At 38.8% G+C, this 25,778-nt stretch overlaps 1 protein-coding gene across 3 annotated transcripts in view; it reads right to left on the bottom strand.

The window, feature by feature from the left end:
• Positions 1 to 25,480, bottom strand: part of RASSF6 (Ras association (RalGDS/AF-6) domain family member 6) — a 57,600-nt gene extending 32,120 nt beyond the window's left edge. For 2 of the 3 annotated variants that reach the window (XM_005874824.2, XM_014546606.1), the window contains exons 1-2: positions 25,320 to 25,480; positions 12,935 to 13,033 (exon numbers count right to left, since the gene is read on the bottom strand). In XM_005874824.2, coding sequence (XP_005874886.1) covers positions 12,935 to 12,999 — 65 coding nt within the window. In that variant the 5' untranslated portion in view covers positions 13,000 to 13,033; positions 25,320 to 25,480. The other variant, XM_014546605.1, reaches the window with a different exon arrangement.
• Positions 25,481 to 25,778: the final 298 nt, after the last annotated feature.

Here is a 25,778-nt window from a genome sequence, read left to right as displayed (position 1 = left end):
GCGGCAGGCGGGGAACCTTGGCTTCCTCCATCACTGGAGCAAGCAAGCGTCCTGTTTGCTTCAGCTGCCTGGCTGCTGGCCGCCATCTTGGTTGGCAGTTAATTTGCATATTGCCCTGATTAGCCAATGGGAAGCGTGTCGGAGGTATGGTTAATTACCATGTTTGTCTATTATTAGATAGGACTAGGAGTGAAACGTGGAAAAGTAACAAATTGATTATTTGCTGGAATTAAGGTCAGATTTTTTTTTTTTATGTGCTGTAGTTCTGTATACCTCCCAAACTCTATATAGTAAGGGCATAATTCATTAATAATATTTTCATAAATTTACTCCCATAAAGACATAATGCAAATGCCTCCATGTTTGGGGAAAAATTGCACTAGAAAAGAGAACAGAGAATAAGTACAGGCTTATCATTAAGCTGCTTGCCAAGACAAATCGTCATTCCATTTTTTTTTCCTTTATTGAATAAGATATTACAAATGTGTCCTTATTCCATATTGCTGACATCTGCAAGCAGGAGCAGAATTCTCTTAACCCACTTTACCCCTCATTACTGTCCACTCGAATCCTGGAATTAACACTGCAAACGTCCGCAGCCCCTCTTCCAGAAGCGGCCCCAGCCCCAGGTCTAATTTGCCTTTGGCCTCATCTCCTGGTTCAAATGATGAAGGAAGAAAACCTTTCAACCTTTGCATGAAGACCTTCCCAGTTAGCAAAGTAGGTCATTCACATTTCCATTGCAAATGAGGACCGGGTTCTACTGAGTGAAAACTGAGAAGTTGGAAAGAGGAGGACTATCTTGACTGAAGTAAAAATGCAAAGCCTACATTAACAGGGAGCTCCAAGTCTCCTAATTCACCCTGCCTTCCTCTGAAGGGGCTGTCCTTCGGAAAAGGAAGGCATCCTAACATTTCCAGCAGCTTTGCCAAGGAAGCCTTACTCATTGCTGCTGGTTGGGGTGAGGGCACCTGTGATTTGTTCGCTTTGTTCTTCCAAGCAGTGCCATCCTGAGGCCCCAACTCCCTCTTCAGTGCTGACAGCTGATCATTTTAAAACTGGGAGAGGGGGAGAGAGAAGAATCTGGGAGTTTCATGAAATCCAAATCTAATCAATAAGGTAATATGACCAGACCTATCTCGCTTCCATCACATGACCACTCTCTAGCTGCTTTTAGCCATTTTGTAACATTCATATTTTCTGGGCTATTCATCTTTTCAATATGGCCCTGCAGCCATTAGTGGATAGAAATGTCAGCTTTTCTCCGTTCCTCAACTCCTAGAACTCTGGTAAGAGCAAAAAGATTAAAGATTAAGGAGTAATTTCACAGTATTAAGAAGAAACTTGAGCCAGGCCAGTGAGGCTCAGTGGTTGAGCGTCAACCTATGAACCAGGAAGTCACAGCTGATTCCCAGTCAGGGCACATGCCAGGTTGTGGGCTGGATCCCCAGTAGGGGCTGTGCAGGAGGCAGCCAATCAATGATTCTCTCTCGTCAGTGATGTTTCTATCTCTCTCTCCTCTCTCTCATTCTCCCTGCCTCTCTGAAAGAAAAAATTATATATATATATATAATGGCTAGTCAGCAGATACAAAACAAAACACCTAAAATGTGTGCAAACTCCACTGTTTAAGAGAGCAGCTTTAGCTACTCAGAGCAATCTCACTAGATAAGACATGGAAGAGGGGATAAAAAGAGAAAAAGGGCGATTGTATCATTTGCCAAAGTGCTAGTTTCCTGAAGAAAACAGGAATGTGCTTTAGATATAATATCTGATTTTTAAGAGAATCCCTTTATAAGGGTAAATATCAATAATTGATATTTTAACACTCTAGAATGTTTTCCAACAACCTCAGATGGGGGAAGACACTTATCTATTCCTTTTCCCTTTAGGGAAAGATTTTTTTTAAATTTATGAGTTATTATTCTAGTTGGTGGCTACAATGAGCTGCTTCCATATCAGACCTTGGTTTCTGTTATCACATGCAATTAGTGCCCAAGAAAATATACTGTGAAAGCTCCAAAACAAACTGTGTATCTCTGTATGTGGGCACAGCATGAAACACAGTAGTACATGTGCTTTTGTTAATCAATGGTTCTCAAACTGGAGTTAGCATCAGAATCACCTGAAGGGCTTGTTGAAACAGATTGTGAGTGGCATCCCCCTAGTTTCTGAGTAAGTCTGGGATGGGTCCTGAGCATTTGCATTTCTCACATGTTCCTGGGTGATTCTGATGCTGCTAGGCTAGGGATCATACTTTGAAATCTACTCTTAGGGTGCTAAGAATCAATGTGATATTATTCTTTCAGGGGAAAGGAAATCTTTCTGTTGGCAGATTGCGGGTTGAAATAGGTGGCCATTCCAATTAACTCTAAAATAGCTATATGCAACTGGCCCACTAACACTTCTGCTCCTCCCCCCTCTATTGCTGAAGTAAGGGGTAAGAGAACACTGTTCCTTCACACATTCCTGGGAAGAGGTTTGCTCTAGTTTTCTATTGCTGCTGCTACAGATTGCCTCAACCTCGGTGGCTTTAAATAACGCAAATATATATATATTAGTTTACAGTTCTTTAGGTCAAAATGCAGGTCTCACAGGCTGTAATCAAGCAGTCAGCAGGGCTGTGTTTCTTCTGAAGGTTCTGGGGGAGAATAGTTTCCTGGTTTCCTGGCTGTCTCCCGTTTCCAGGGCCTGCCCACATTCCTTGGCTGCTGGCTCCCCTTTCCATGTTCAAAGCCAGCAATGGCCACTGACTCATTCTCACCAGGAAAACTCTGACACTGACTCTTCTCAAATAGCTCCCCTCCCATGTTAAAGGACCCTTATGATTACACTGGTCCCACCTGGATAATTTCTCTATTTTCCTCTCAGCTGATTAGCAACCTTAATACCATCTGTAGTCTTGATTCCCTTTTGCCTTTTAATTTAAAATAGTCATAGCTTCAGAGGATCAGAATGTAAACATCTTTGAGAGGCCATTATTCTCCTTATCATGGGATTTGAGAGCAACTCCTATCCAAATAGTGTCAGAACACCTAGGAGACATCTTGTTAGAAATCAGAATCTGTATTTTCAGGAAGATCCCCAGGAAATTTGTATGTGCATGAAAGTAGAGAGAAGCCCTGATGCAGATGAATCAATATTTAAGGGTAACACATGTGAAGTCTAAATACCAAGTTCCCAATTCAGTTTTTGAGGTAGGTTAACTAACCTCCCTCCCGCCTACACACACACACACACACACACACACTCATTCATAATCATTCAAAACTTACTGAACAATTACTATGTGACAGACTATGTAATAGATGCTGGGGGCACTGCAATCAATGAGGCCCCTGCCATATAGAAGGAATACAGAAGAAAAAAGAAGAGTAAATAAAGAGATATGCTAATTTCACAAAGGGATACATCCTATGAGAATAATGACACAAGATCATGTGATGCAGTGCACTGAGAGGACATTTTAGAGAGGGCCACCAGGAGGCCCGAAATATTAAACCAAAACCTTAGTGATGGACAGGAGAGTGTTCCAGGCAAGAGGCACAGTGCCCCATCCCGTATGTGGGATTGAGCTTGGCATGGTTGACGGTGAGAAACGGGGAAGAGTGGTCCAAGATGAGGTCCTAGGTCCTCCAGGCAAGTCATGTTGGGCCTTAGAGACTCCTCGCGGTAAGGATTCTGCAATAGAAACCCTTAAGGCTTCAAGAGAGATGCTGTGACGTACATTGTAAAGAAACTTCTGGCTGCTGGAGGAGGATGGACTGTGGGGACAGGAGGTGGACGCAGGGAGCCCAATTACGAGGCTGTTGCAGTTGTTCAGGAAAGAGATAATGGTGGCTTGGACTGGATGGTGAGAAGCAGTTGGATTTTGGAGGTAGATCTGATTGGATTTTCTGTGGGGCTGAGTACAGAGATGAGGGAATGGAGCAATGAGATTGGGATCTAACTTCTGTTGGGATCTTGCTTCTCATTTTATCCACGAGCTAAACTTTCATTTCTGGTGTTTCTAATACACACCTTATAGATTTTTTTAAAAAAACTACTTGAAAAGTAAACACAGTTGTGCCACGCAACACCAGTCATTATTGCAACAGATGGAGGCTGGCTGTGAAATAACACCCTTTGTGAATGAACAGCTGGGGGGCGGGGGGGTTTGTGCTTGTTCAGGATGGCTGCCTGGACTTCACAGTCTGCTGCCCCTTGCTCCGTTGGGATGGGGAAACCATATCTATTATTCTGTTAATGAAGTCTTTCAGTTATTTTCCTGATATGCCTTACAGCCTCGGGGACTAGGGGATTGTTACAAGAGAGTCTGAAACACAACAGGTGGTCACGGATCCTCAGGGCCGTCCTTGTGCGTGTAAGCTAACATCAGGAGCTTTCCTTACCTCCCTCTTCTGTAATGGGGTCTTGACTTTGACCACGGATTTCCTTACATTTGAAAAATATAGATTAAGCAACCTCCTTGTTTCTCTTGTGGGCACCCTCCAACTATTCTCCACACTCTATATACAGAGTATATAGAACATATCTCATCATGTATTTTGTTTAACATTCTTAACTCTTTCCCATTGCTCTTGGGATAAAACCCCCTAATACTTATCAAAATAGATCAGTCCTGCTTTGTTTCTCCTTCTCTTTAGCCTCCTTTCAGAAGATGTTTTCCCTGTGACCTGGACCTCAGCCATGCTGGGTACCTTTCCCTTGCTGGAATGGTGCTCCCTCTGGCCATAGAGATTTTGGGCTGACTCCCAGTGTCAGGAATGCTCCCCCCGCAGTCCCTTAAACTTGTTAGTTCCTTCTTCCTTCAGATCTCTGGCACCTGCCCCTACATAGCCTAGGTCCTTATTCTCTCCTAAATCTGGGCTCCTTTCCTTTAGAACACTTACCCTCAGTTTGTTATCAGCCCTGAAGACCTGTGGTTCTCAAAGTATGATTCCCAGACCAGCATCGCTACCACCTGGGAACTTGTCAGACATGCAAATGATCACTCCAACCTAGACCTACTGAATCAGAAACTCTTGGAATTGGGTCCAGCAATCTTTAGTTTAATAAGCTCTCCGAGTGATTCTGATGAAGGCTCAAGTTGGAGCTCTGTAGCTCGAGATTTCCCTTGTATATTTTTACTCAAAATTCCATACCCCAGCTTCTAGTACATCTGGTTTACTGTAGGGTCTCAGTAATTATTTCTTTAGGGAATAAAATAATTTAAACCCTGACCTATTTTTAAAGGGGAAAAACATCTTTCACCAGTGTAGCTAACATATCCAGAAATTAAACTCTGTAAATTAATATATTTTTATTTTATTAGACCTTTATACTGAAATATTTTCAGTGTATCTTAGACAGATAGTTGATCTAATTGTTTATTAATGGATTGAGGTAATGAAATAGGTAAGTGTAGAGTAAATCAATTTTATTGGGAATAACAATCATATCGATATGCTTAATGACTGTGGACAATATATATTAATTGAAAAATATCTGATAAAGAAAGCTTAAATATGACATTTTTCACACATCTGGGGGGACTTCATTGGCCTTTTCGTGACATAGTAACAGATGTGGTACCCAATTTCTCCTAAAAATTTTTTGTGTTGTTTTTGCTAGATCATCAAACATATTTTAAAATAAATTTTTAAAAACAGTGTCCACATAGAAAAATTTTCTCATTCTTAACATGATGGTCCTAAACATGCCTCAAACGTTTTGCCCTGGGCTTATTTTAGAATCCTGACTCGGACAAAAATGTGTCTGAGAGGGCTGGCTCCCTCATCCTTTATTAGAGACAAGAGTCCCATGGACTTCAGGAAAGGGGTGCTCTCTCTTCATAAGCCTACCTGCAGGGCATGCAGGGGCACGCAGTGTTCACACAAGTTCCTTTGCTCAAGACAAGGCCCTGGCCGTGAACTTGGGCAAATATTGCCCTCTGGCTTTCCCAGTCAGGTAGGAGCAGCTTCTGAACACTGGTTCTTTGTGCTGACTTTGTGCTCAGAGGTGCAGGTGGCTGGTTCCTTTGTTTCAGCAAAGGGCGCTGGCCAACACGCTTGGAAAATGAAACTATTTGGAATAATGCACTTTCTGCTAAAATGTACTACATCGTGCGAATTACAGTAATTTACTCAGGACAGGCATGCACACGTGCCTTGCGGGCTACAGTTGGAAGAGTTGTAGCCTGCAAGGGTTTGTCTTAGGTTCCTAAACAGGAGAAAAAGTCTAAGTTTCCCAGAGTGAAATCTGACCTGCATTCTAAAACTGAATTTACCCTCTATTCAGGCACGGGGGTTGGCATTTAGTCACCTCTAAAGTGCCCTGAATTCAGTCTAGGACCTGAAATAAAAGTACTTCAAGAGCAACCACATGGAACCATTATTTTTTAAAACTCAGCTCACTTAGAATATTTACCATGTGAGGCAACAGAAGAGATGACCCCAGGCAATGAAACAGCACCTGGAACCTTAGTCATGTGAGCGTGAAGCTAACTTATGCCAACACCCTTCACCCAGGGAAGTTTCTAAACTCAGAGAATTCTCATCCAGGAGTAAGACATACATTTTATATTGACTACTGTGCTATTAATATTAAAACCTCTTATTTTATTGATGACATGTAGTTCTTATGAAATTTGCTAAATTAACCAAATTTCCATCAAGCAGATTCTGTTTTCCTATTAATTTCCATTATTTTTATGTATTTCTGTGAAGAAAAAGAAAAATCCCTTACTAAGTTGGTAATTCTGTCTTGTTTGCTAGAACAATGACTGGTGCAAAGTGGGAGCTGTATCACTACTTGTTAAGTGAATACATGAATGGAAGTGTTTGCCAGGTTTGTGATGTGTTGGATATCATAGGTGGTCAGGGATATTATTATCATTTCTGGTCACTATTTTGTAAAGATTTCCCCAGGCTCCAGGAATTCTGTTTATTTCAGGTGGTCCTCAGTCCTCAGACTTTAATCCTTTCCTACTGTGAGCGGTGGTTCTTAGACTTCACTATGTATCAGAATCACCTAAATAGTTCTGGGGTGGAACCAGGACCTGCATTTTCAACAAGCATCTGATTGGGAGGCAGGTGGCTCATGGACCACATATGCTACCTTTATGTCAAGTGTTTGCATTTACTTTATCATCTGGAATTCCAATTAATACACGGATCGTAGGGCCTGAAAGGGGTTCTGGGTTAAAGAAGATAAACTATAAATCCTCAATTCAGTCAGTGAAAAATATGACATAAAATAAGGGTCACTAGAATCACAGATCTTTCTTTGGAAATATCCTCTTCTAAAATATATACTTTCATTGTGACATAGTTTACTGCAGGCCAATTGTAAAATGGGAAGGCATATAGATTCTCAAATTTTGTTAGTTTTCTTTCTCCTCTTATATTTCTGATAATTAGAAAGTATTTATAAAAATATTTGCAGAGGTAAATATTATTATAGAGTGCTGACGTTAAGGTTATTTTGTAGGAAAGTGGTTAATACATTCTGGCTGAGAGCTGTGGCTATGCTATCAAACTAATCATGTACTGCTTCCATGATTTTGGCTAACCCCAAGTATCATCTGTTGTCAATGTTTTTCTAATTGACTCCACTTTTAAGTAAGTTTTTACTTGCCATGAGCAATAATGTTTGTGAAATCAAAATTTTTATGTGCTAATTATATTTTTCTGATATTTCCCATAAATGTTCAAATAAAAGTCAATTATCTATGTTTCACCTATAATCATCCAGGTACCCCACCTGGGAAACAGGATGCAAAAGATGCTGAGGGCTTACCTTCACAGGGTTTACATTCTACCTCAGGAAATCATTTGTTATCAAACAATAAAGACAAGTCAGGAGATGCAAGCTGCTGGTGAGAGAAGTCACCAAAGATTTTTAGAAAGCTAATTTTTGTAGCATTAACATTAGATATATTTGTACTCTTTGATCCAGTAATTCCACTTCTGTGAAATAGCTCATCTGTATTCAAAAAATTGGAGCCATAGCCCTGGCTGGTTTGGCTCAGTAGATAGAGTGTTGGCCTGCGGACTCAAGGGTCCTGGGTTCGATTCCAGTCAAGGGCATGTACCTTGGTTTCGGGCACATACCCAGTGGGGAGTGTGCAGGGGGCAGCTGATTGATGTTTCTCTCTCATCGATGTTTCTGTCTCTCTATTCCTATCCCTTTCTCTCTGTGAAAAATCAATAAAATATATTTTTTTAAAAATTGGAGCCATCTTGAAGGTCAAAATTAAAGGAATGATTACATTACGATACTTCTATATCATTGAATACTATGTCATTAAAATCATCTTTAGAAATATTTTTAAATAACAAATAAAAATATTTCTAATATATGCCAGATATGTAAAACAGATACAGTATGACTTCAACTATGGCAAATAGAGTCATTAGAAGATGTGGAATATGACAAATTAAACAGTATATATTTTTTCTTGGTTTTGAGGTTATGAATAATCTTTATTTTTTCAATCTATATGTTTCTATATTTTCTGTTTTATAGTTATACTAGGGGCCCGATGCACAAAATTCGTGCAAGGGGCTCAGCCCCCACCGCCGCAGCGCTGCCTCTGGCCTTGCCTCCGCCGCGCAGCTTGCAGGAGGCAGCTGATCGATGTTTCTCTCTCATCGATGTTTCTAACTCTCTATCTCTCTCCCTTCCTCTCTGTGAAAAAATCAATAAAATATATTTTAAAAAAAGAAAAATTAACACAAACTAATTAAAATCTTACAGCAGTTCAGAGAAGATTTCATGGGGAATTCATAATTAGGAAATACATATTTTAAAAGAAAAATTAACACAAGCTAATTAAAATCTTACTGCAGTTCAGAGAAGATTTCATGGGGAAAGTGAAAAGCTGAGACTGGAAAACAATAAAATAATCCAAAAGAAACAGAGGTTGACTTGGTACCTATCAGTGTATGGAATGGGTGTCTATGTCAGCTAAAATTTGTGATTTTCATTCTGTGACTACAGAGATGAACAAAAGTAGGGGATGTGGTGATCCAGGATAAAAATTACCATTGGCTGGTCATGGCTACAGTGAGATAGACATAACTCTTATTAGAACTGAACTAGGAGCTCTAGAAAGGTGGAAGAAAACTTTATTATTTAGAGAAAGGACCAGGAGAATAAAGAACCCAGAGAATAAAGAGAAATGCATGCATACAAATGGTGGGGATTAGTCAGAATAGGAATACTCCCCTAAGAGCAGACAGGAGTCAGGGGGGGCACAGGAGCTTCTCTATGACATTTGTCTTGAAGTTTTGTCAGGGAAGAGAGGTTGATGCTACAGTGTGCAAACAAGAGACAGTGTATTGAAGTTACCTGATACCTGATGTGCTTTAATCTGATCACAAGGGCAAGTTTAAAGGTTTGAGTGAGAAAGAACCTTGCTTCCTTTGGTAATTCAGGAGGTAAAGCTGCTGTGTCACAGCTGAAGTCAACTAAGGGACAATGGTTGTAACCTCAGAGGTTGTAATCTGAGAGGTGGGCCCCCAGGGTAGTTTAGCAATATACTGGTGGGGCAGATGGGAGTCATGATTTCATGAGCTGAACTGCGTCATGCAGAGCTGAATAACAGGAAAATGCGTACATGGGTTTGTACATTCTTCTCTTATATTCTGTACTTTTCCTTCTCTGAACCTCCCTCCCGGTGTGGTAAATTTGTTTTCGTGGTTGGTTAAACTTACGCTGCACAGAAAGCATACAGGCAAAAAGAAACACTGGTGCAGACCTAGGGCTGTTGTCTTTGGAAACACCATTCTTATTTCTGTAATTTCTTTTGGGAGGAGGCAAATGTATAGGGGGCCTTCTTGGGGCTGTCCTGGGCTCTCATCCTGTTCTTTTCCTCCTGTCATTCTCTTGGGAGTCTTTTACTTTTTATTCACAACCTTCCACCTTCTCCATCATCCATCTACCTGGAACCTAATTTGCCCCTGCTAATCTTACAGATCATTCAATCCTTTTATTATCTTTTTCTCTTCCCAAACTGTCATCTTTTAGGTCCTCTCAACAATGCTCATCTTGTTACCAGGGCCATCTCTTACCAGTCTCTAGGACCTTTGGTTATGTTCTCTGACCTTCATTGTCAGTGTTTCAGTTAAATTTCCCAACTCCTCAATTTCCCTCTTTTCCTTGTATGTCCATCAATGCTTCAGTTATTTTGACATCTCAAAGTGATGTCATTCATAGTATGTATATTATGAATGACACATATGTAATGGGTAATATAGTAAATATATACTGCTCTTCCTCTCTGTTCAGTCTCCACAGCCATTCTTCTTACTTTCACCCAATATACTTCTTCCTTGCCTTCCTGTTTCCTATTTTTCTTACTTCATTTCACTCTTTCAACCTTGGATCTAGAATTTTCTGTTTATACTTATTTTCTTGCTGATCTTACTCATTCGCAAATGTAACATGTCTAGGGCTGAACTCCTGATCTACCACAAACTTGCTCATTTATAGTCTTTATAAAATCAGAAAAATTTAACTCCATTTTTCTCAACCAAAACCTTGGAATAATCCTTGTTTATTCTCTTTCTCTCACACCCCACATCTAAACCTTCAGGAAATCCTATTGTCACTTCTTTCAAAATATCACCAGAATCTGACCTTTTTTTTTCTACCTCCACCTCCATTGGTCCAAGGCACTATCATCTCTACCCTGGAATATTATCAGCTCCTCGATAGTTTCTCTGCTTCTACTCTTGTCTCTTCTTCATTCTTCTCTTAACCTAACAGCCAGACTGATCCAGTCACCCATGTACTCAATATCCTTCAATAGCTTCTCATCATGTAAGTGGGAAAGACGAAGTCTGAAAATGGCTTATGAGACCCTCCTTGTCTAGCCCCATTATGTCTCTAACTTCAGCTTCTACTGTCCTTCCTACTTCACTTCTCCCCACTGGCTTCCGCCGCCCCTACAGGCACGTGCCTGCCTTAGGTCTGTGAACTTGCTGTCCCCTTTGCCTGGATGCTCCCAGACAGATACCTACACAGCTGGCTTGTGCACCTTCATCAGGTTTTATTCTAATGTTACTTCCTCACTGAGGACTTCCCTGGCTTCTTCCATGAAATCTCACCTGCCTGCTCTCCACTCCCAGCACTCAGTACTCGCTTTCCTGCTTTATTTTTATTCTCTGCTTTATTTTTATACCTTTCAGCATCTAATAATATATACCATTACTCATTTATCTTAACATATTGACTGTACAGTAGTCCACCCTTATCCATGGGGGATACATTCTGAGACCCCCAGTGGATGCCTGAAACTGTGGATAGTACCAAACCCTGTACATACTATTTTTTCCTATAAAATAGGCAATTTCATGAATAGAAGATTAGTTCTTACCATAGATCTTTGCAACCTTAGCATAAAAAATTTTTCTTTCCTTATTAAGTTAAGAATAGCAACCTTAGCATAAAAAATTTTTCTTTCCTTATTAAGAATGTTTACCTTTACTTTAAAGGAAGCACTGAAGGCTTCTCTTTGGCATATCTGAATTGCCAGCATCGCTAATCCAGTATTTTGGGGCCGTTGTAAAATAAGGGCTACTTGAACACAAGCACTGTGGTACCCTGACAGTGGATCTGATAACTGAGGCAGCTACTAAGTGCCCTATGGGCAGGGAGCCTATATGGCCTAGATATGCTAAGTAAAAGGATAATTCATGTCTCAGGTACGACAGAGTGGGATGGTGAGATTTCATCACACTACTCAGATTGGTGAACAATTTAAAACTTATGAACTGCTATTTCTGGAAGTTTCCATTTAACATTTTCAGACTGTAAGTAACGAAACTGTGGAAAATGAAACTGACACTACTCAGATTGGTGAACAATTTAAAACTTATGAATTGCTATTTCTGGAAGTTTCCATTTAACATTTTCAGATTGCAGGTAACTGAAACTGTGGAAAATGAAACTGCATAAGGGAGACTACTGTAATCCTCTTTAGAAGGCAAACCCATCAGAGTAAAGCTTTGCTTGGTTCATTGCCAAGTGCTCAGGATCAAGAAGAGTACCTGTCCACAGGGAGTTAATAAGTATTTGAGGAATGAATCCACTATTTTGTACCTCATGCTATCTTTCACGTGGCTTTAATTCCATTTTTGATCATGTTTGTTCCCTATGATTTCCTGTTTCCAATTCCTGCATCATTTACATCCACTTCCCTCCTTCATCTGGTTCATTGCCAAGTGCTCAGGATCAAGAAGAGTACCGGTCCACAGGGAGTTAAGTATTTAAGAAATGAACCCACTATCTTGTACTTTATGTCTTCTTCCTACTTCTTGTACCTCATGCTATCTTCCATGTGGCTTTAATTCCATTTTTTATCATATTTGTTCCCTATTATTTCCTATTTCCAATTCCTGCATCATTTACATCCACTTCCCTCCCTCATTTATTTGGCTTTGTTTCTCTTTGTTGTAAGACATGCTCTAGCTCAGTGAAGTTCAGTTCTTCTATTTTCTCTAATAATTTTTAAATCTCTACTTTATTATTCCCAAAACAACATAAGATGCTATTTACTGTGTGTAAGAAAATAGCTGTGGATGTTGGCCATATACTGCATAACCTGATGGGGAACAGTAAAAATGAAGTGTGTCCTGAGGACAAGGGAGAGGGGAGAGGACAGGTGACCCTGTGTTGGGCTCCTGAGAATCGTACCAATGACTAAAATAAAAACTCAGCCTTTAGTTAAATTAGACCACCATTTATGAAGTATGAGTGATTGTTCCATGAAAGGCTATGGTTTAGCAGCCTGTAGGAACACCTTTCTTCAACTTATTTAATGTCTCAACTAGCGATTCACATTATTGATCTTGTGAATGATATATCATGCTTAGAATGACATAATGCCGGGGTATAATCTACAAATGACTGGCAACTAGAATAACATATAAGACAGAAATACAGTTACCCAGTAAGGAATGTCCTCTCATTGACGAAGATCCAAGAAGAGTACTGGTCGGGCTTCATAGTCATCTTTCCTCCCTTTCTGAGGTCATCTATGGATACCCTAAAACATTAGAATAATATTAATGGCATGCACCTGTGATGCATTCATAAATCAGTTTCTGACTTAAATTGAATTTTCTTGTTGTGTCCCTAGTGTGTAGAAGTATTTGGGGAGAGGGGGTGTTTAAGTAGCGTTTCATGTATGGGCATGAGGGTTGGGTTGGGGAGAAAAGGAAAGAGAAGATATTTTTTTACCATGTGTCTTACACTCTGTAGGTGAGCCAGTCTATAGACCTTCTCTCAAAATCCTGCGACCATGTATCCCAGCAAGGTATGCAGGCTATTACCTCCACTCCAAACCCTCAGTAAGTCACGGAGCAGATCATTTGAAGCACAGCCTGCATATCTTCAAGGCCTCTAGTTTGTTTCCTTTTCACCAACATTTTTGCAGTTTGGAAAAGGTTATATAGATTAATTTTTTTATTTTCTATAAATCAGTCCATGCTAAGATTCTTTTCAAGGATTTTTTTCTATGTCGAAGGGAATTAATATTGAGGATAAATGAGATGTTCTGCAAAGCCTTCAATTGTAAGAAAATAAGCTTAGAGTTCAGAGTTTAACTACAACTCACGTTGAGTGAGTTTCTAAATGGCCTCCTCCAAAGCTCTTTTTCATGATTGCTCGTAATTTGTTTTGGGAACAAGTAATATAATATGTTGTCTTCTCTGCCCACTCCCACAAGCCCCAACCTACTTAAGTTTTAAGATCCTTGGGTGTTTTCCTCTGTTCTAATTACTCAATCTGTGCTTTTGAGAAAAACTTATTTTGTCTCTTTTGATATGATCTTTCATTTTATACTGAAAATTGTTTTCTTCATATAATTTAGGGAACATAGTAGTAAAGGAAGAAGAACAAACAATTTAATTTTGACAATCTCTAATGAAAGATGGTAAAGAGGACATATGAAGAAATATCAGATAAACCACAAACATATTAACTTGACAAATAGGCTTCCCTTTGGTAATCAATTTGAGAAACTGGCAACTGTGAGATAGAGAGACAGAGAGAGGGAAAGGCAAACAGGGCAGAGCAATAGTTGTAAGAAAGTTATAATATAAAATCCAATGTTGGCCCATGATAAATGCTAATGATTTGCAAATTTATAAGTGGAATCCTGGATCAAAGTTATGATGATAATAACTTTATGGTTGCTGGCTGTCTTAGCTACACTCTTTGTAAGGAATGTACTCAGTATATCCAAATCTGGCATTACTACTATTATAAAGAATCTTACTTCTGAATTTTTAGTATTTGATTTGGAATACAATCTAAAGATTTTTTTTTCATTTTTCAATTTATCCACAGTTCTAATACTACCAGATTTTAGTGATTTGAAAGTTATCCTCCTGTTCCATCCCTCTATAAATGCACAGGTGTGCTTGGAATGTTTGAAGCTGCTACAGAGCTTACATTTTATTGATAAATATAAAAAGAAAAAATGAGAAGCCATATGAAAAATTCTGCCCAGCTAGAATAATGTTTCTGAAGACTTTCTGGTTATATTTTATAGTAAAATCTCCAGAAATTTATAAAAAAAATGTAGAAGCCTTGCGGTTATAATATTTTAAAATAAAATTTCCAGAGACTTGTGGGAAAAAATCAGTCAGTTTTAAACTTCTGCTTACTAAGCAGCCCCGTGTTGTTTTCTTTAAGAAGATGTTAAATCCCAAAGGCTTCTAGGGTCTCAAATGAGGCATTTTGTGAAATTTTTGTGGCAACATGGGAATACAAGATAGCTGTAATAGAGAAGAGATCCTGGAGGTGTGAAGAAAATAGAAAACTGTACTAGGTAAACTAAAAAACTTCAGAATAAGTGGCCCAACGCAAGGAAGGATGGACCAATTTGGTAAGTTTTTGGAGTATTTCTAGAAAGAATTTTCTCCTGTAAGATTCTGTGCAAGGCAACATATTCCTCTTATTACAGAAATTAAATCCAAGCTGGCTGAACCCTGCCAATGCCTGCAGACACAATTTTAAGTTTTCAGGCAGCTCAAGTCAAGCTCAGACTCGCAGGGTTGATTGTGATGTAACATCACTGAAGTCTCCTTCAGGCTCTGGAAACTGTGGTCAGACGTGAATAATATCCTCCTTTAGGTTGTCATATAAGTGGTATTAGGTATAACCAGAGATTTTAAGTTTAATAATTTCTAGTCATTCCATCTTGCAGAAATTGAATATTTAACTACGATTGCTTCAAGCCTACAGAATTACAAGGGATATAGCCGGAATAAAAAGGTAGGCTGGAGGGAAAAGATAATTTTTTTTATTTAAAAAAAAGAGGGAGAGGGATTTCCTTCTTTTTCTTCCGAATCAGATTATTTTGGTTGGGATAGGGTGTGTGGAAGACATTTCATGTTTTTCTTCCTCCAGGAGACTCGCTGTCCAAAACAAAACAAAACAAAACAAACAAAACAAACAAAACAGCCATTCTCACAACATTTCTGATGCATATTTTTCCTTATAGCACATTGTTAGTTTGAAATTCTGTCATCTACTTGAATGTTATGAGCACATTTCGTCAGGCAGATTGTAATAGTCTCTAAGCTGGATAGTTGATGAGTTTCTCATTATGCTTTTACCCTTCTGATCTCATTTCATCTTCTTGTTCACAAATATTCCCGGGATCTCATTCTTAGCAAAACAAATACAGCCCTAGCCCCTTAACCTGACATTCAGGCTTTCTGCAATTCCACTCAAACCTACTTTTCAAACTTAAAATTGAAGCTTTTCTTTAATACCAGGCCTTCAAGTCTAATGAAATCTCAAACCACAGAGTGTTCTACCAAGTTTAATAATTTCTAGTCATTCCATCTTGCAGAAATTGAATATTTAACTACGATTGCTTCAAGCCTACAGAATTACAAGGGATATAGCCGGAATAAAAAGGTAGGCTGGAGGGAAAAGATAATTTTTTTTATTTAAAAAAAAGAGGGAGAGGGATTTCCTTCTTTTTCTTCCGAATCAGATTATTTTGGTTGGGATAGGGTGTGTGGAAGACATTTCATGTTTTTCTTCCTCCAGGAGACTCGCTGTCCAAAACAAAACAAAACAAAACAAACAAAACAAACAAAACAGCCATTCTCACAACATTTCTGATGCATATTTTTCCTTATAGCACATTGTTAGTTTGAAATTCTGTCATCTACTTGAATGCTATGAGCACATTTCATCAGGCATATTGTAATAGTCTCTAAGCTGAATAGTTGATGAGTTTCTCATTATGCTTTTACCATTCTGATCTCACTTGATCTTCTTGTTCACAAATATTCCTGGGATCTCATTCTTAGCAAAACAAATACAGCCCTAGTCCCTTAACCTGACATTCAGGCTGTCTGCAATTCCACTCAAACCTACTTTTCAAACTTAAAATTGAAGCTTTTCTTTAATACCAGGCCTTCAAGTCTAATGAAATCTCAAACCACAGAGTGTTCTACCAGTTGCTTTGTACAAGAGGGCCCTTGTCACTCCAGATTTCTGCTTCCTTCTAGTCCTTGATCAAGTTTGACCTTATCAAATCTCCCACAGCTTGTTATCTACACTGTTGTGATGCCATTTTCTGCATTCGACCTTGTATTGTTATTATTGATTTATGTCTTGCCTACTCATATCCTCCTGCTCAAAGAATGTGTTCCTCTAGATGGGAATGTCATCCTCTCTGATAGCACATCATTTAGAAGAACTCTCCATAGCATGGCGAGGACTCAAGCCCCAGGGTCAGAAGCTCAGCAAACTGGGCAAATTAACTCTGTAGGTCAAACACTACATGAGCATTTTAGGCAATGCTGCGACAGAGACACAGCACACTCCATGAGCCCAATACTAGTAAATCCCAGTTTCTCGTTCATAGAATTTAGCCTGGGTTGTTTGGTTACCACAGCCCTTGCTCTTGTTTCTAAAACCTGAGTTTTACCTCTAGATTTGTGATTCTAATCACCAATAAAGAAAAGTTATTGATGCACCCTCGTAAGATTTCCCCAGTGGTTACCTTGAGGTCCAAACACTACCATTCCTTCTCCTGAATCCAGATTCGTTATCATCTATTCCTTTAATTTATCTCTCCTTGCACCTCTCCTCCTACATTCCAATAGTTCATTTTCTCTGCCTCGTAGCAGCATTTGACAAGGTTGATTGTTCTCTTCTTTTGAAACACTTTTATCTTTAAGGTATTTTGAAGTAATCACAACAACCTTGCTTTACTTTCTTGCTGTCTCATTGGCTTCACTATTTTAGCCTCCTTTGCTGACTTCTCTAAGAATCACAAAATGCTGGCTTTTTATGTCCTTGGCCATCCCCTCTATCTACATTTTCTTCCAGATAATTGAATTAATCTCCAGCACAGCCTCTCTGCTGAGCTCAACTATGTACTTATTCTCTCTGGATGTCTAACAGCCATCTCAGTATCAACCTGGCCAAAACAGAACCACTGACTTTCGCCCATGCTTCAGAATTCCCACCTCCACAATTCTTTTCTATCTGCCCAATTAAGCACAAAAACTTAACAGTCAGTCTTATTTTTAATTCTTCCATCATAACCAGATTCCAATCCAGAAGTAAGTTCTATTGATTGTATCTCCATATGTAACCTGAACTCAAAAGCTCCTATTTCCAAAGCTACGGCCTTGAGCCAAGCCACCATCACCTTTCTCCTAGATTATCTCATCAGTCTCCTGACTGGTCTCCCTGCGTCCACATGGTGATCAACATTCCATTCTTCACACAGCATAACGGCAATTTCAAAGATCAAGTCAGATTTTGTCATCCTATGACTAAAACCTTGCAAAGACTTGCAAGAATGAACTAGAATAAAATATAACCTTCCTGTGATTACTCATGAGGTCCTGCCAATCTCTTCAGTATTCACTTCCTTTATTATTTTCCTTAGTGAATCTATGTCATTTACATTGGCCTTCTTTCTGGTGTTCAATTACCCCTAAGTTCATTCCTGCCTCAGGGACTTATCCTTGCTGCTCCTCCTCATTGGAGCATCCCCCATCATGCAGAACCAGCCCCTGTCTCTTCTCTCAGAGGCTTTCTATAAGCAAGTCTCCATCACTCTTACATTATTTTCATCTAGTTACATATCAATATCTGAAAGGATCTTATTTATTTACGTCGTCCATCTTCTCTAACTACAACACTAGTTTCTTACAATAGGGGCTTTTGAAAATTTGCCTGTGCACATCCAGCTATTCAAATTTGCATGGAACACGGAAGGAATTCAATTAATACCTGTTGAGTGACTGACTGAATGTAAAGTTGCAGATATGGCCCAAAGGATTAAGAATTATTTATAAACTTTTTCTAGACCTCAGTTAAAATGACATTTTAGCTGAGACTAGAAGTTGGAGATATTTTGAACTGAAGAACCATGATGGAAGCCCCTTAGAGTCACAAAGTGCAAACTGACAGTGATGGGCTAAAGAATCATCACAGCAGCTTCCTATTTGTATTCATCAAATAGCTAAGGCATCATTAAAGGTGGCAAACAACAGCCTTGTAAACGGGTGATCGATGCTGAACCAAAGCAGAAGATTTCAGATGGGATTAAAGAATTTCAAAAGTTCTGACCTTATTCTCTGACCTTAGGAAGAAAGACAATTGAATGGAATTTAGGGAATAAAATAAAAACAGCATAAATTTTTGTTCCTAGGTGGTATATGCTAATTAAATAGGAAATACTATTGGCCATGTCTGAATCTAAAAATTGACTAAGCAAAATATTCAAACAGTCTAAATACCAGAAAGGTAAAAACGTGACTTGGTAAAAGTCTCACTTTATTATTCATTGCTGAAGTGATAAATAGATCTATGAATTCAGATAGTTTTCCCTCTCCATTCCCATTAACCATGATACATAGCAAATTAAAATCTGGTTGGGCCCTTGTGCATATCTTTTAAATGATGAAGACTTGGTAGATTTTTGAGCTAGTTTCCTCAAAAGGCTTAAGAGGATGATCACAGAGGTTATGATTAGCAGAGATGGAGAGGATTTATGAAAACAGAAAAAAAATTATATAGAAGCCTAGAATTCTTACTTTGGACATTCACCATTATTTTGATAAACTATAATTTGAGGAGGAAAGCAATTGTTATAAATCTATGTACTTTACTTGGGGCCAGAGCTTATTCACTTAGATTGTGTATGAAATGAGATTACTCATTTAATAAGTGTGGTTATTTATTTTTTCATTTTGTCCAGACAGAGTGGAGCTCAAAAGATAGCAATTAGCAATTAGGTCAGCAATTAAGTTCTGGAGAAATAAACAGTTCTGAGAGTACTAGGCAGGTCTAAGGTTGCAAAGGCCTAGGGGGCTTCACAGAGAAGGAAGGAGACTAACCAGGTAGAATGGGTCTGAGCAGGCAGAATGGGAGCACTGAGCAAATAAACAGTTCTGAGAGTACTAGGCAGGTCTAAGGTCGCAAAGGCCTAGGGGGCTTCACAGAGAAGAAAGGAGACTAACCAGGTAGAATGGTCTGAGCAGGCAGAATGGGAGCACTGAGTGTGTGGGCAGCAGAGACCGGAGAGCATGAGAGAGCATCAATGGTTTTTCTCCCTCTGCTCTGCATCCTGCCTAGATGTGGGCTTGCCCTCACTGACCAGTTACCAGAAGGAAGCCAGAAAATGGAAGGGGGATCCAAGCTGAAATGAACTCAAATGGACCACTCATTTAAATTACCTTCCTGTGCCCAAGCATGGATTAATTAAATGGTTACTTGTATAGGCAACAAATATTCCACAAGTTCCTTCTTTGGACCCACATCTGTACTAACCACAGGAAGTGTAGCCTATATCTCTATCTGTAGTCCCTTATGCCTGAGGCCAGTGGGTATACAGTGTCAAGATGGTCATAATTTTACAATGAACTAAAACAAAAAATACAGGTGCTAACTTCCCTAGGATCCTCAGCCAAAGAAAATTTTTCCTGCCATTTCACAGGAAAATATCTGCAGCTTTCTAATTACCTACTTCTTTCTCTTTCTGAGTAATATATTTTATTTTACTTAATTTGACTATTTGTTCCTTTTGAACAGGATTATTGCTTATTTCAGTTTTGTATTGCCCAGAGTGAGTATATATGTATATACAAGTATATAGATAAAACATATGCAAAATAATTAATATATTCAATATATGGGGAAGCATATTCAAATAACATTAAAATTGAGAGCTTTGAAGTTGAATGATAGTTAATTTCTTTTTTATTTTATACCCACTTTTAAGATCATATACAAGGAAAATATATAACATACACCATAAAAGTTATAAAAAAAACATAAAGTAACACATTGAAATAGCAAGTGTATATTTCAATTATTAAATAAGATTATATACATGAAGTTCTTTTTTAAATTATTGTTTTGGCTTGAAGAGGCAATAGAAAGTTACAAATATGTATTCAGTTCCAAAATAAAGCTATAAAGAAAATAAATTTTTCTCTAAGCTCTGACCTGGATTCGTGTCAAGATGGTCATAATTTTACAATGTTGAGAAGAAAAGATCTACATACAATTATCTTAAAAAAACCCAAAACTACAATTCTATCCATTATCCAAAAGAATCAAGAAAAGTATGGATTCTGAGAAACATTTGTCTCCATAGTTTTTCTAATTTGCAGAGATGACAAAAAGTTCAGAGTTGGGTTACTTAAACTATCATTTCATTAAGTGATATTGATTGCAGCTAGAAAAATGTTTGTTTTGAGATAAAAATAAACAAAGAAGTACTTGGATTTAAGACAGCACTAAACAGGATGTGGATCAAACAACCAGACGTCTATGTGACCATGTCATTGCTCTCAGTTCCAGTAGAATCCAATTTGAAATGCCAAGCCTTTAAGAGTCTATTTCATATTTACACAGTGCTAAGACCACGCGCTTTGTTCTCCCCAGAGTGTGCTGGGGAAGTGAGGGCAGCAAGAGCAGTAGAAGAAGCAGGCTAGCTGTAAGCCATGTCAGGACTCAAAGAATCTCACCAGCGCACAGTCTAGAAGGGAGCTGCTCAGTCTGCCAACACATCTGGAATTGCTGCTGTGGCCCAGCTCAAGGATTTCCTACTTCATCTAAGTTTCCAAAAGGACATTCTAAGGTGGCTTCACAGGCATCAGGACTCATCTTTTCTGTTCATATGTTGGCTACAAAAGAATTGGGAGGCTCTCTTCTCTTGAGCTCCATTTACTAAGCCTGGGATGATGATGATGAAAAGTTGTCTTTAATCATTTCAGCTACTAAAATAGTACCCTCATCACTTAAAAGGAAGACACCTGAAATATTGGTTTTGTACTTGAGATGCTTTTATGAAGGGATGAAATCACTACATAGTATTTGACAGCTGTGACAGATATAAGTTTAATTTTGTAACAGGGCCTAATCCTCTCTAACCCTGGACTTGGCTGCAAAGAGAATATTTAGAAGATGTTCTTTCTCAGAGGCTGTATTTTCAATTGACCCATACTTGAATATGTTTTAAAAATCTAAACTTTTCTATGAAGCCCATGTATTTCTTTTTCTTTTTTTCCTCCATGTATGTATAACAACCCTAAAATCCCTACCTGCTTGTAACGTAAGTTGACTGTTAGCATTAGATTTCTATTTCAAATGAAAGTGCACTATGCTTCTTATTTTACAGAGTTAAAACAAATATAAGACGTAAATCTTTGAATTACATGTTAAAGACATGTTACATACATGTAATACTATTTTGAATATATTTGAAAATTTAATTTTTTCTTAATTACTGTTGGTTGTCTCTCTCTCTCTTTTTCTCTCTCTCTCTTCCCATCCCGAAAACATTTAATAGTCTATCTTAAAATGTTATATGCATTAGAAGTAGTAGAAAAACACATGTATACTAAAACAGACTTTAACAAGGAAGATTTACCTACAATTATGTGGTTAAATAAGTTAATTTCAAGTAAGTTAATCTCCAATATAGTTAAATAGATTAATTTCAATTGATGGTACTGTACATTGTTGAGACATATGCCTATTAAGAAATAAAATCAAATAACTTGGTTTAAGAAGTTCTAACCGTTAGGTTTGATCAAATAATTGAATCGATACCCCACCCCTGGGAACTGACCTTCAGGCCACTTCACAACGGACATTCCCTTTTGCTTAGACCACATTCCATTTGCTAAGACCACATTCCACTTGCAAAGACCATTATCTCTCCCCTCTGGACCTTTCCAGGATTCGGACCGGAACAGGGAATTCTCCACCCAGAAAAAGCCCACCTAGAGTCCCTTAAAAACTTCTGACTCCCAATTTTGGGTGCTGGCACCATTTTGGGGGCTCAGCCCACCTGGTATCCAGATGACCTAATACATTTATAAGCCCTTACCACTTTGGCCTTATGTGTTCCTCCTTCGGCGACTCCAGCACTAACAATATCTATTCAGCGTAAAAGCATATTCTTGCTTTGAAAAATGTTTAGTAAATACCAGTACTGAAATTTATTCTAAATGGACTTAGTACTCTTGTAAGTTTTTAACTAAACCACACTAAGTTCAACCAGACTCTAGAGGACAATAATGTAGTCAAGTTCAGTTTGGTTGGTTTTATAATTCTATTCACAATTCTCCAGTCCATATTCAATTGTAATTACATTGGAGAATTTTAACTCTACAATTTGAAAAAAGAATCATGTCCGTTGATAGATGAATGGATAAAAAGTAGATATGCAGTGGTGAGTACAGGAAACAGAGTTTATTCACTATGTAATAATCATAACAGTAATGTCTTTGTCCATAGGAACAACAGTAAACCTACTTTTGCCCACTCCTGTATACAATGGAATATCAAGCAGCAATAAACAAGAATGGAATGGCCTGGCTGGTGTGGCTCAGTGGTTGAGTATCAACATATACAGTAGGAGGTCACAATTCGATTCCTGGTCAGGGCGTATACCTGGGTTGTGTGGGCTCAATCCCCAGTAAGGGGCGTGCAGGAGGCAGCCAATCAATGATTCTCTCTCATCATTGATGTTTCTATCTCTCTTTCTCCCTTTCTCTCTGAAATCAATAAAAAATTTTTAAACAAAAGAATGGAATCTTACCATTTATGACACATTAATGGATTTAGAGGGTATTATGCTACATGAAATGTGAGGCAGAGGAAGATAAATACTATATAGTTTCACACATATGTGGAATGTAAAGCAAAACAAAACAAAAGCAGACTCATAAAAACAGAGACCAAAGTGATAGTTACCAGAGGAAGTGGTTGGGGGAATGGGTGAAAAAGGAGAAGGGGAATGTAGTTAATATTATTGCATAAGTTTACATAGTGACAGATGATTACTAGGATAGTAGGGTGGTCACATTGTAAGGTCTAAAAATGTCAAATCACTATTGTATACCTGAAACTAATAAGACTAATATAAGATTGCATAACAACTATTCCTTAAAAAAATAAATTTACAAAGTCAGGTAATATTAGCATTCACCAAAAAAGAAAAATGATGAATAGGATTGACTACAAATCACTTAAATGTTTTATATTAGTAAAATAAAAAGATAACATTTCATCAATGGAAATACTTTGCTAGTCATAGCTACTAAGTCTGTCTTCCTCAAAGTTATCAACATTAATAAAAGTCACAGCAATGTTGCCCTGGCTGGTGCAGCTCAGTTGGTTGGAGCATTGTCCCTTACACTGAAAGGTGGCTGGTTCGGGTTCGGTCCCCAGTCAGGGGACATACAGAGGCAACCAATCAATGTCTGCCCCACTCCCTCCCAAATATTTAAAAATTTTTTAAAAATCTATAAAAAAAAACACTAATAGCAATATTAACAAAAGTTCCCTTTAAATAAAATTTCAAAAAATAAGGTGCCTTGCCTATAATTTAAGTTTAAGAGGCAATGACCAACAAAAAACAGGTATCATTCTTTTATATATATTGGCCATCAACACAAACGAAAGTCTACATCACTTCAATACAAATAATACAATATGTACTACAATGTAAGGTCGTGAAATCTTATGGTCTAATTTTCTCCAAGTTATTCAAGGGGCAATCTCTTTTACTAAACTCAGACAACATCATGGGTTCCACAAGATGGGACTGTGTAAAATTCTCCTATTAAAATTACACTTTAGTTTTAGAAATAACAGATGAATATACATGTGACTTTTCCAAAGTAAAATTGACTGAGTAGCAAATAAGTTTGAATTTGCCACCATCTACTCTATTTGAAAAATGGCAAGAAGCCAGATAACGCCCTTGCTACTAAGAAAGGCAATGCTTTTCCCACCTGCCATCTGCTCACAGGTCCTGGATCCACAATGTCTGGTCTCCCCTGCTCAGCTCCTGCTTCCTGATTTGGCCCTTTTGGCTAACAGGAGGCCGCATTTATGGAATACTCGCTCAGTGTTTAGTGCTCATCGAAGCCCTATTGGCAGCTCCTATTAGGATGCTCACTTTTAGAGATGACAAACTGAGGCTTAGATAAGTTAACTTGCTATGGAACAAAATACTAAGAGGCAAAGCCAGGACTTGAACCTATGGCTCTCCTGCCTCAGAATGTTATCCTAACTCATGGACTCCCATGTAATTATTTAATTATTTAATTTTTGTTAATCTTCACCTGAGGGTATTTTTCCATTGATTTTTAGAGGGAATGGAAGAGGGGGAGACAGAGAGAGAGAGAGAGAAAAAAAATCCATGTGAGAGACACATCAATTGGTTGCCTCCTCCACACATCCTGACCAGATCTCACCTATGTGCCCTTAGACAGGAATTGAACCTGGGACCTTTCAGTCTGCAAGTTGACGCTCTATCCACTGAGCCAAACAGGCTAGGTTTGAACCCTCTATTTAAGATACCTTCCATGCTAGCTGATTCAATACAATACTGTAACCACAAGAACACTCAGGGACAGGAGGATGTCATGCGGGAGTCCAGTATCTCTGGAGAGTAAGCACAATTCCAGGTCCAGTGCTCACTGAGCTATTTCCCTGAAGCTAAGGGAGGAGGGGCTCAGTGGCCACACTAACCTCCATACCTCCCTCTCCTTCCCTCCTTTTCCCTCTCTTCACAGTGGCCGCACTAACCTCCATTCCTCCCCCTCTCCTTCCCTCCTTTTCCCTCTCTTCACAGTCATAACTTGGTCAGGAAAGAGCATTCTGAAAAAAATCAAGAGGAAAAGTAATGTCCGTTTTCACCTGTTATTCACACTGAGAGCAGAAGGAACCTTTTTACCTTAATTGTTGGGCTGAACTTGCTTGCGACAGTTTGTTCCCCTGCTGGGTCACAAACTCTGATTGCCGGAAAGTCAGCGCTCACTCACCTGTCCTGGAGGTCCAGGTCCGTGCCAAGTGTGGGAGGAGGGGTGCACAAGGCTCACCTGCACACCGCTGGGCTCTGCTCCCGGGAGTCCTACACACACACACACACACACACACACACACACACACACACTCACTCACTCACACAAGGTCATCAAGCCCAAGAATCTGTTAGTTAATTATTACTTCCTTTCACCACGGCAGGGAAATGTTAGAAACCTGAGCCACTCCCTGTGCCTCAGTGCATGTTGGGAGTGTTTACTTTCTTTCTTAGGATCAGCTGATAGACACACACACTCCTTTGCTCCTTGTCACATATTTTGAGGAGAAGTGAACTGACACCCTGATTAACACTTTAACCACTGAGTTGGACTGATTCTACTCTCTATTTTCTAGTCTATCCAGATTATAGAGAAATAGTCCATGAAAGAAATGACACCAACTAAGACTTAATGTCAGTA

This window comes from Myotis brandtii, unplaced genomic scaffold, assembly GCF_000412655.1.
Source record: "Myotis brandtii unplaced genomic scaffold, ASM41265v1 scaffold453, whole genome shotgun sequence".
NCBI classification, from domain to species: Eukaryota; Metazoa; Chordata; class Mammalia; order Chiroptera; family Vespertilionidae; genus Myotis; species Myotis brandtii.
This window is presented reverse-complemented; position numbering and strand designations above follow the sequence as displayed.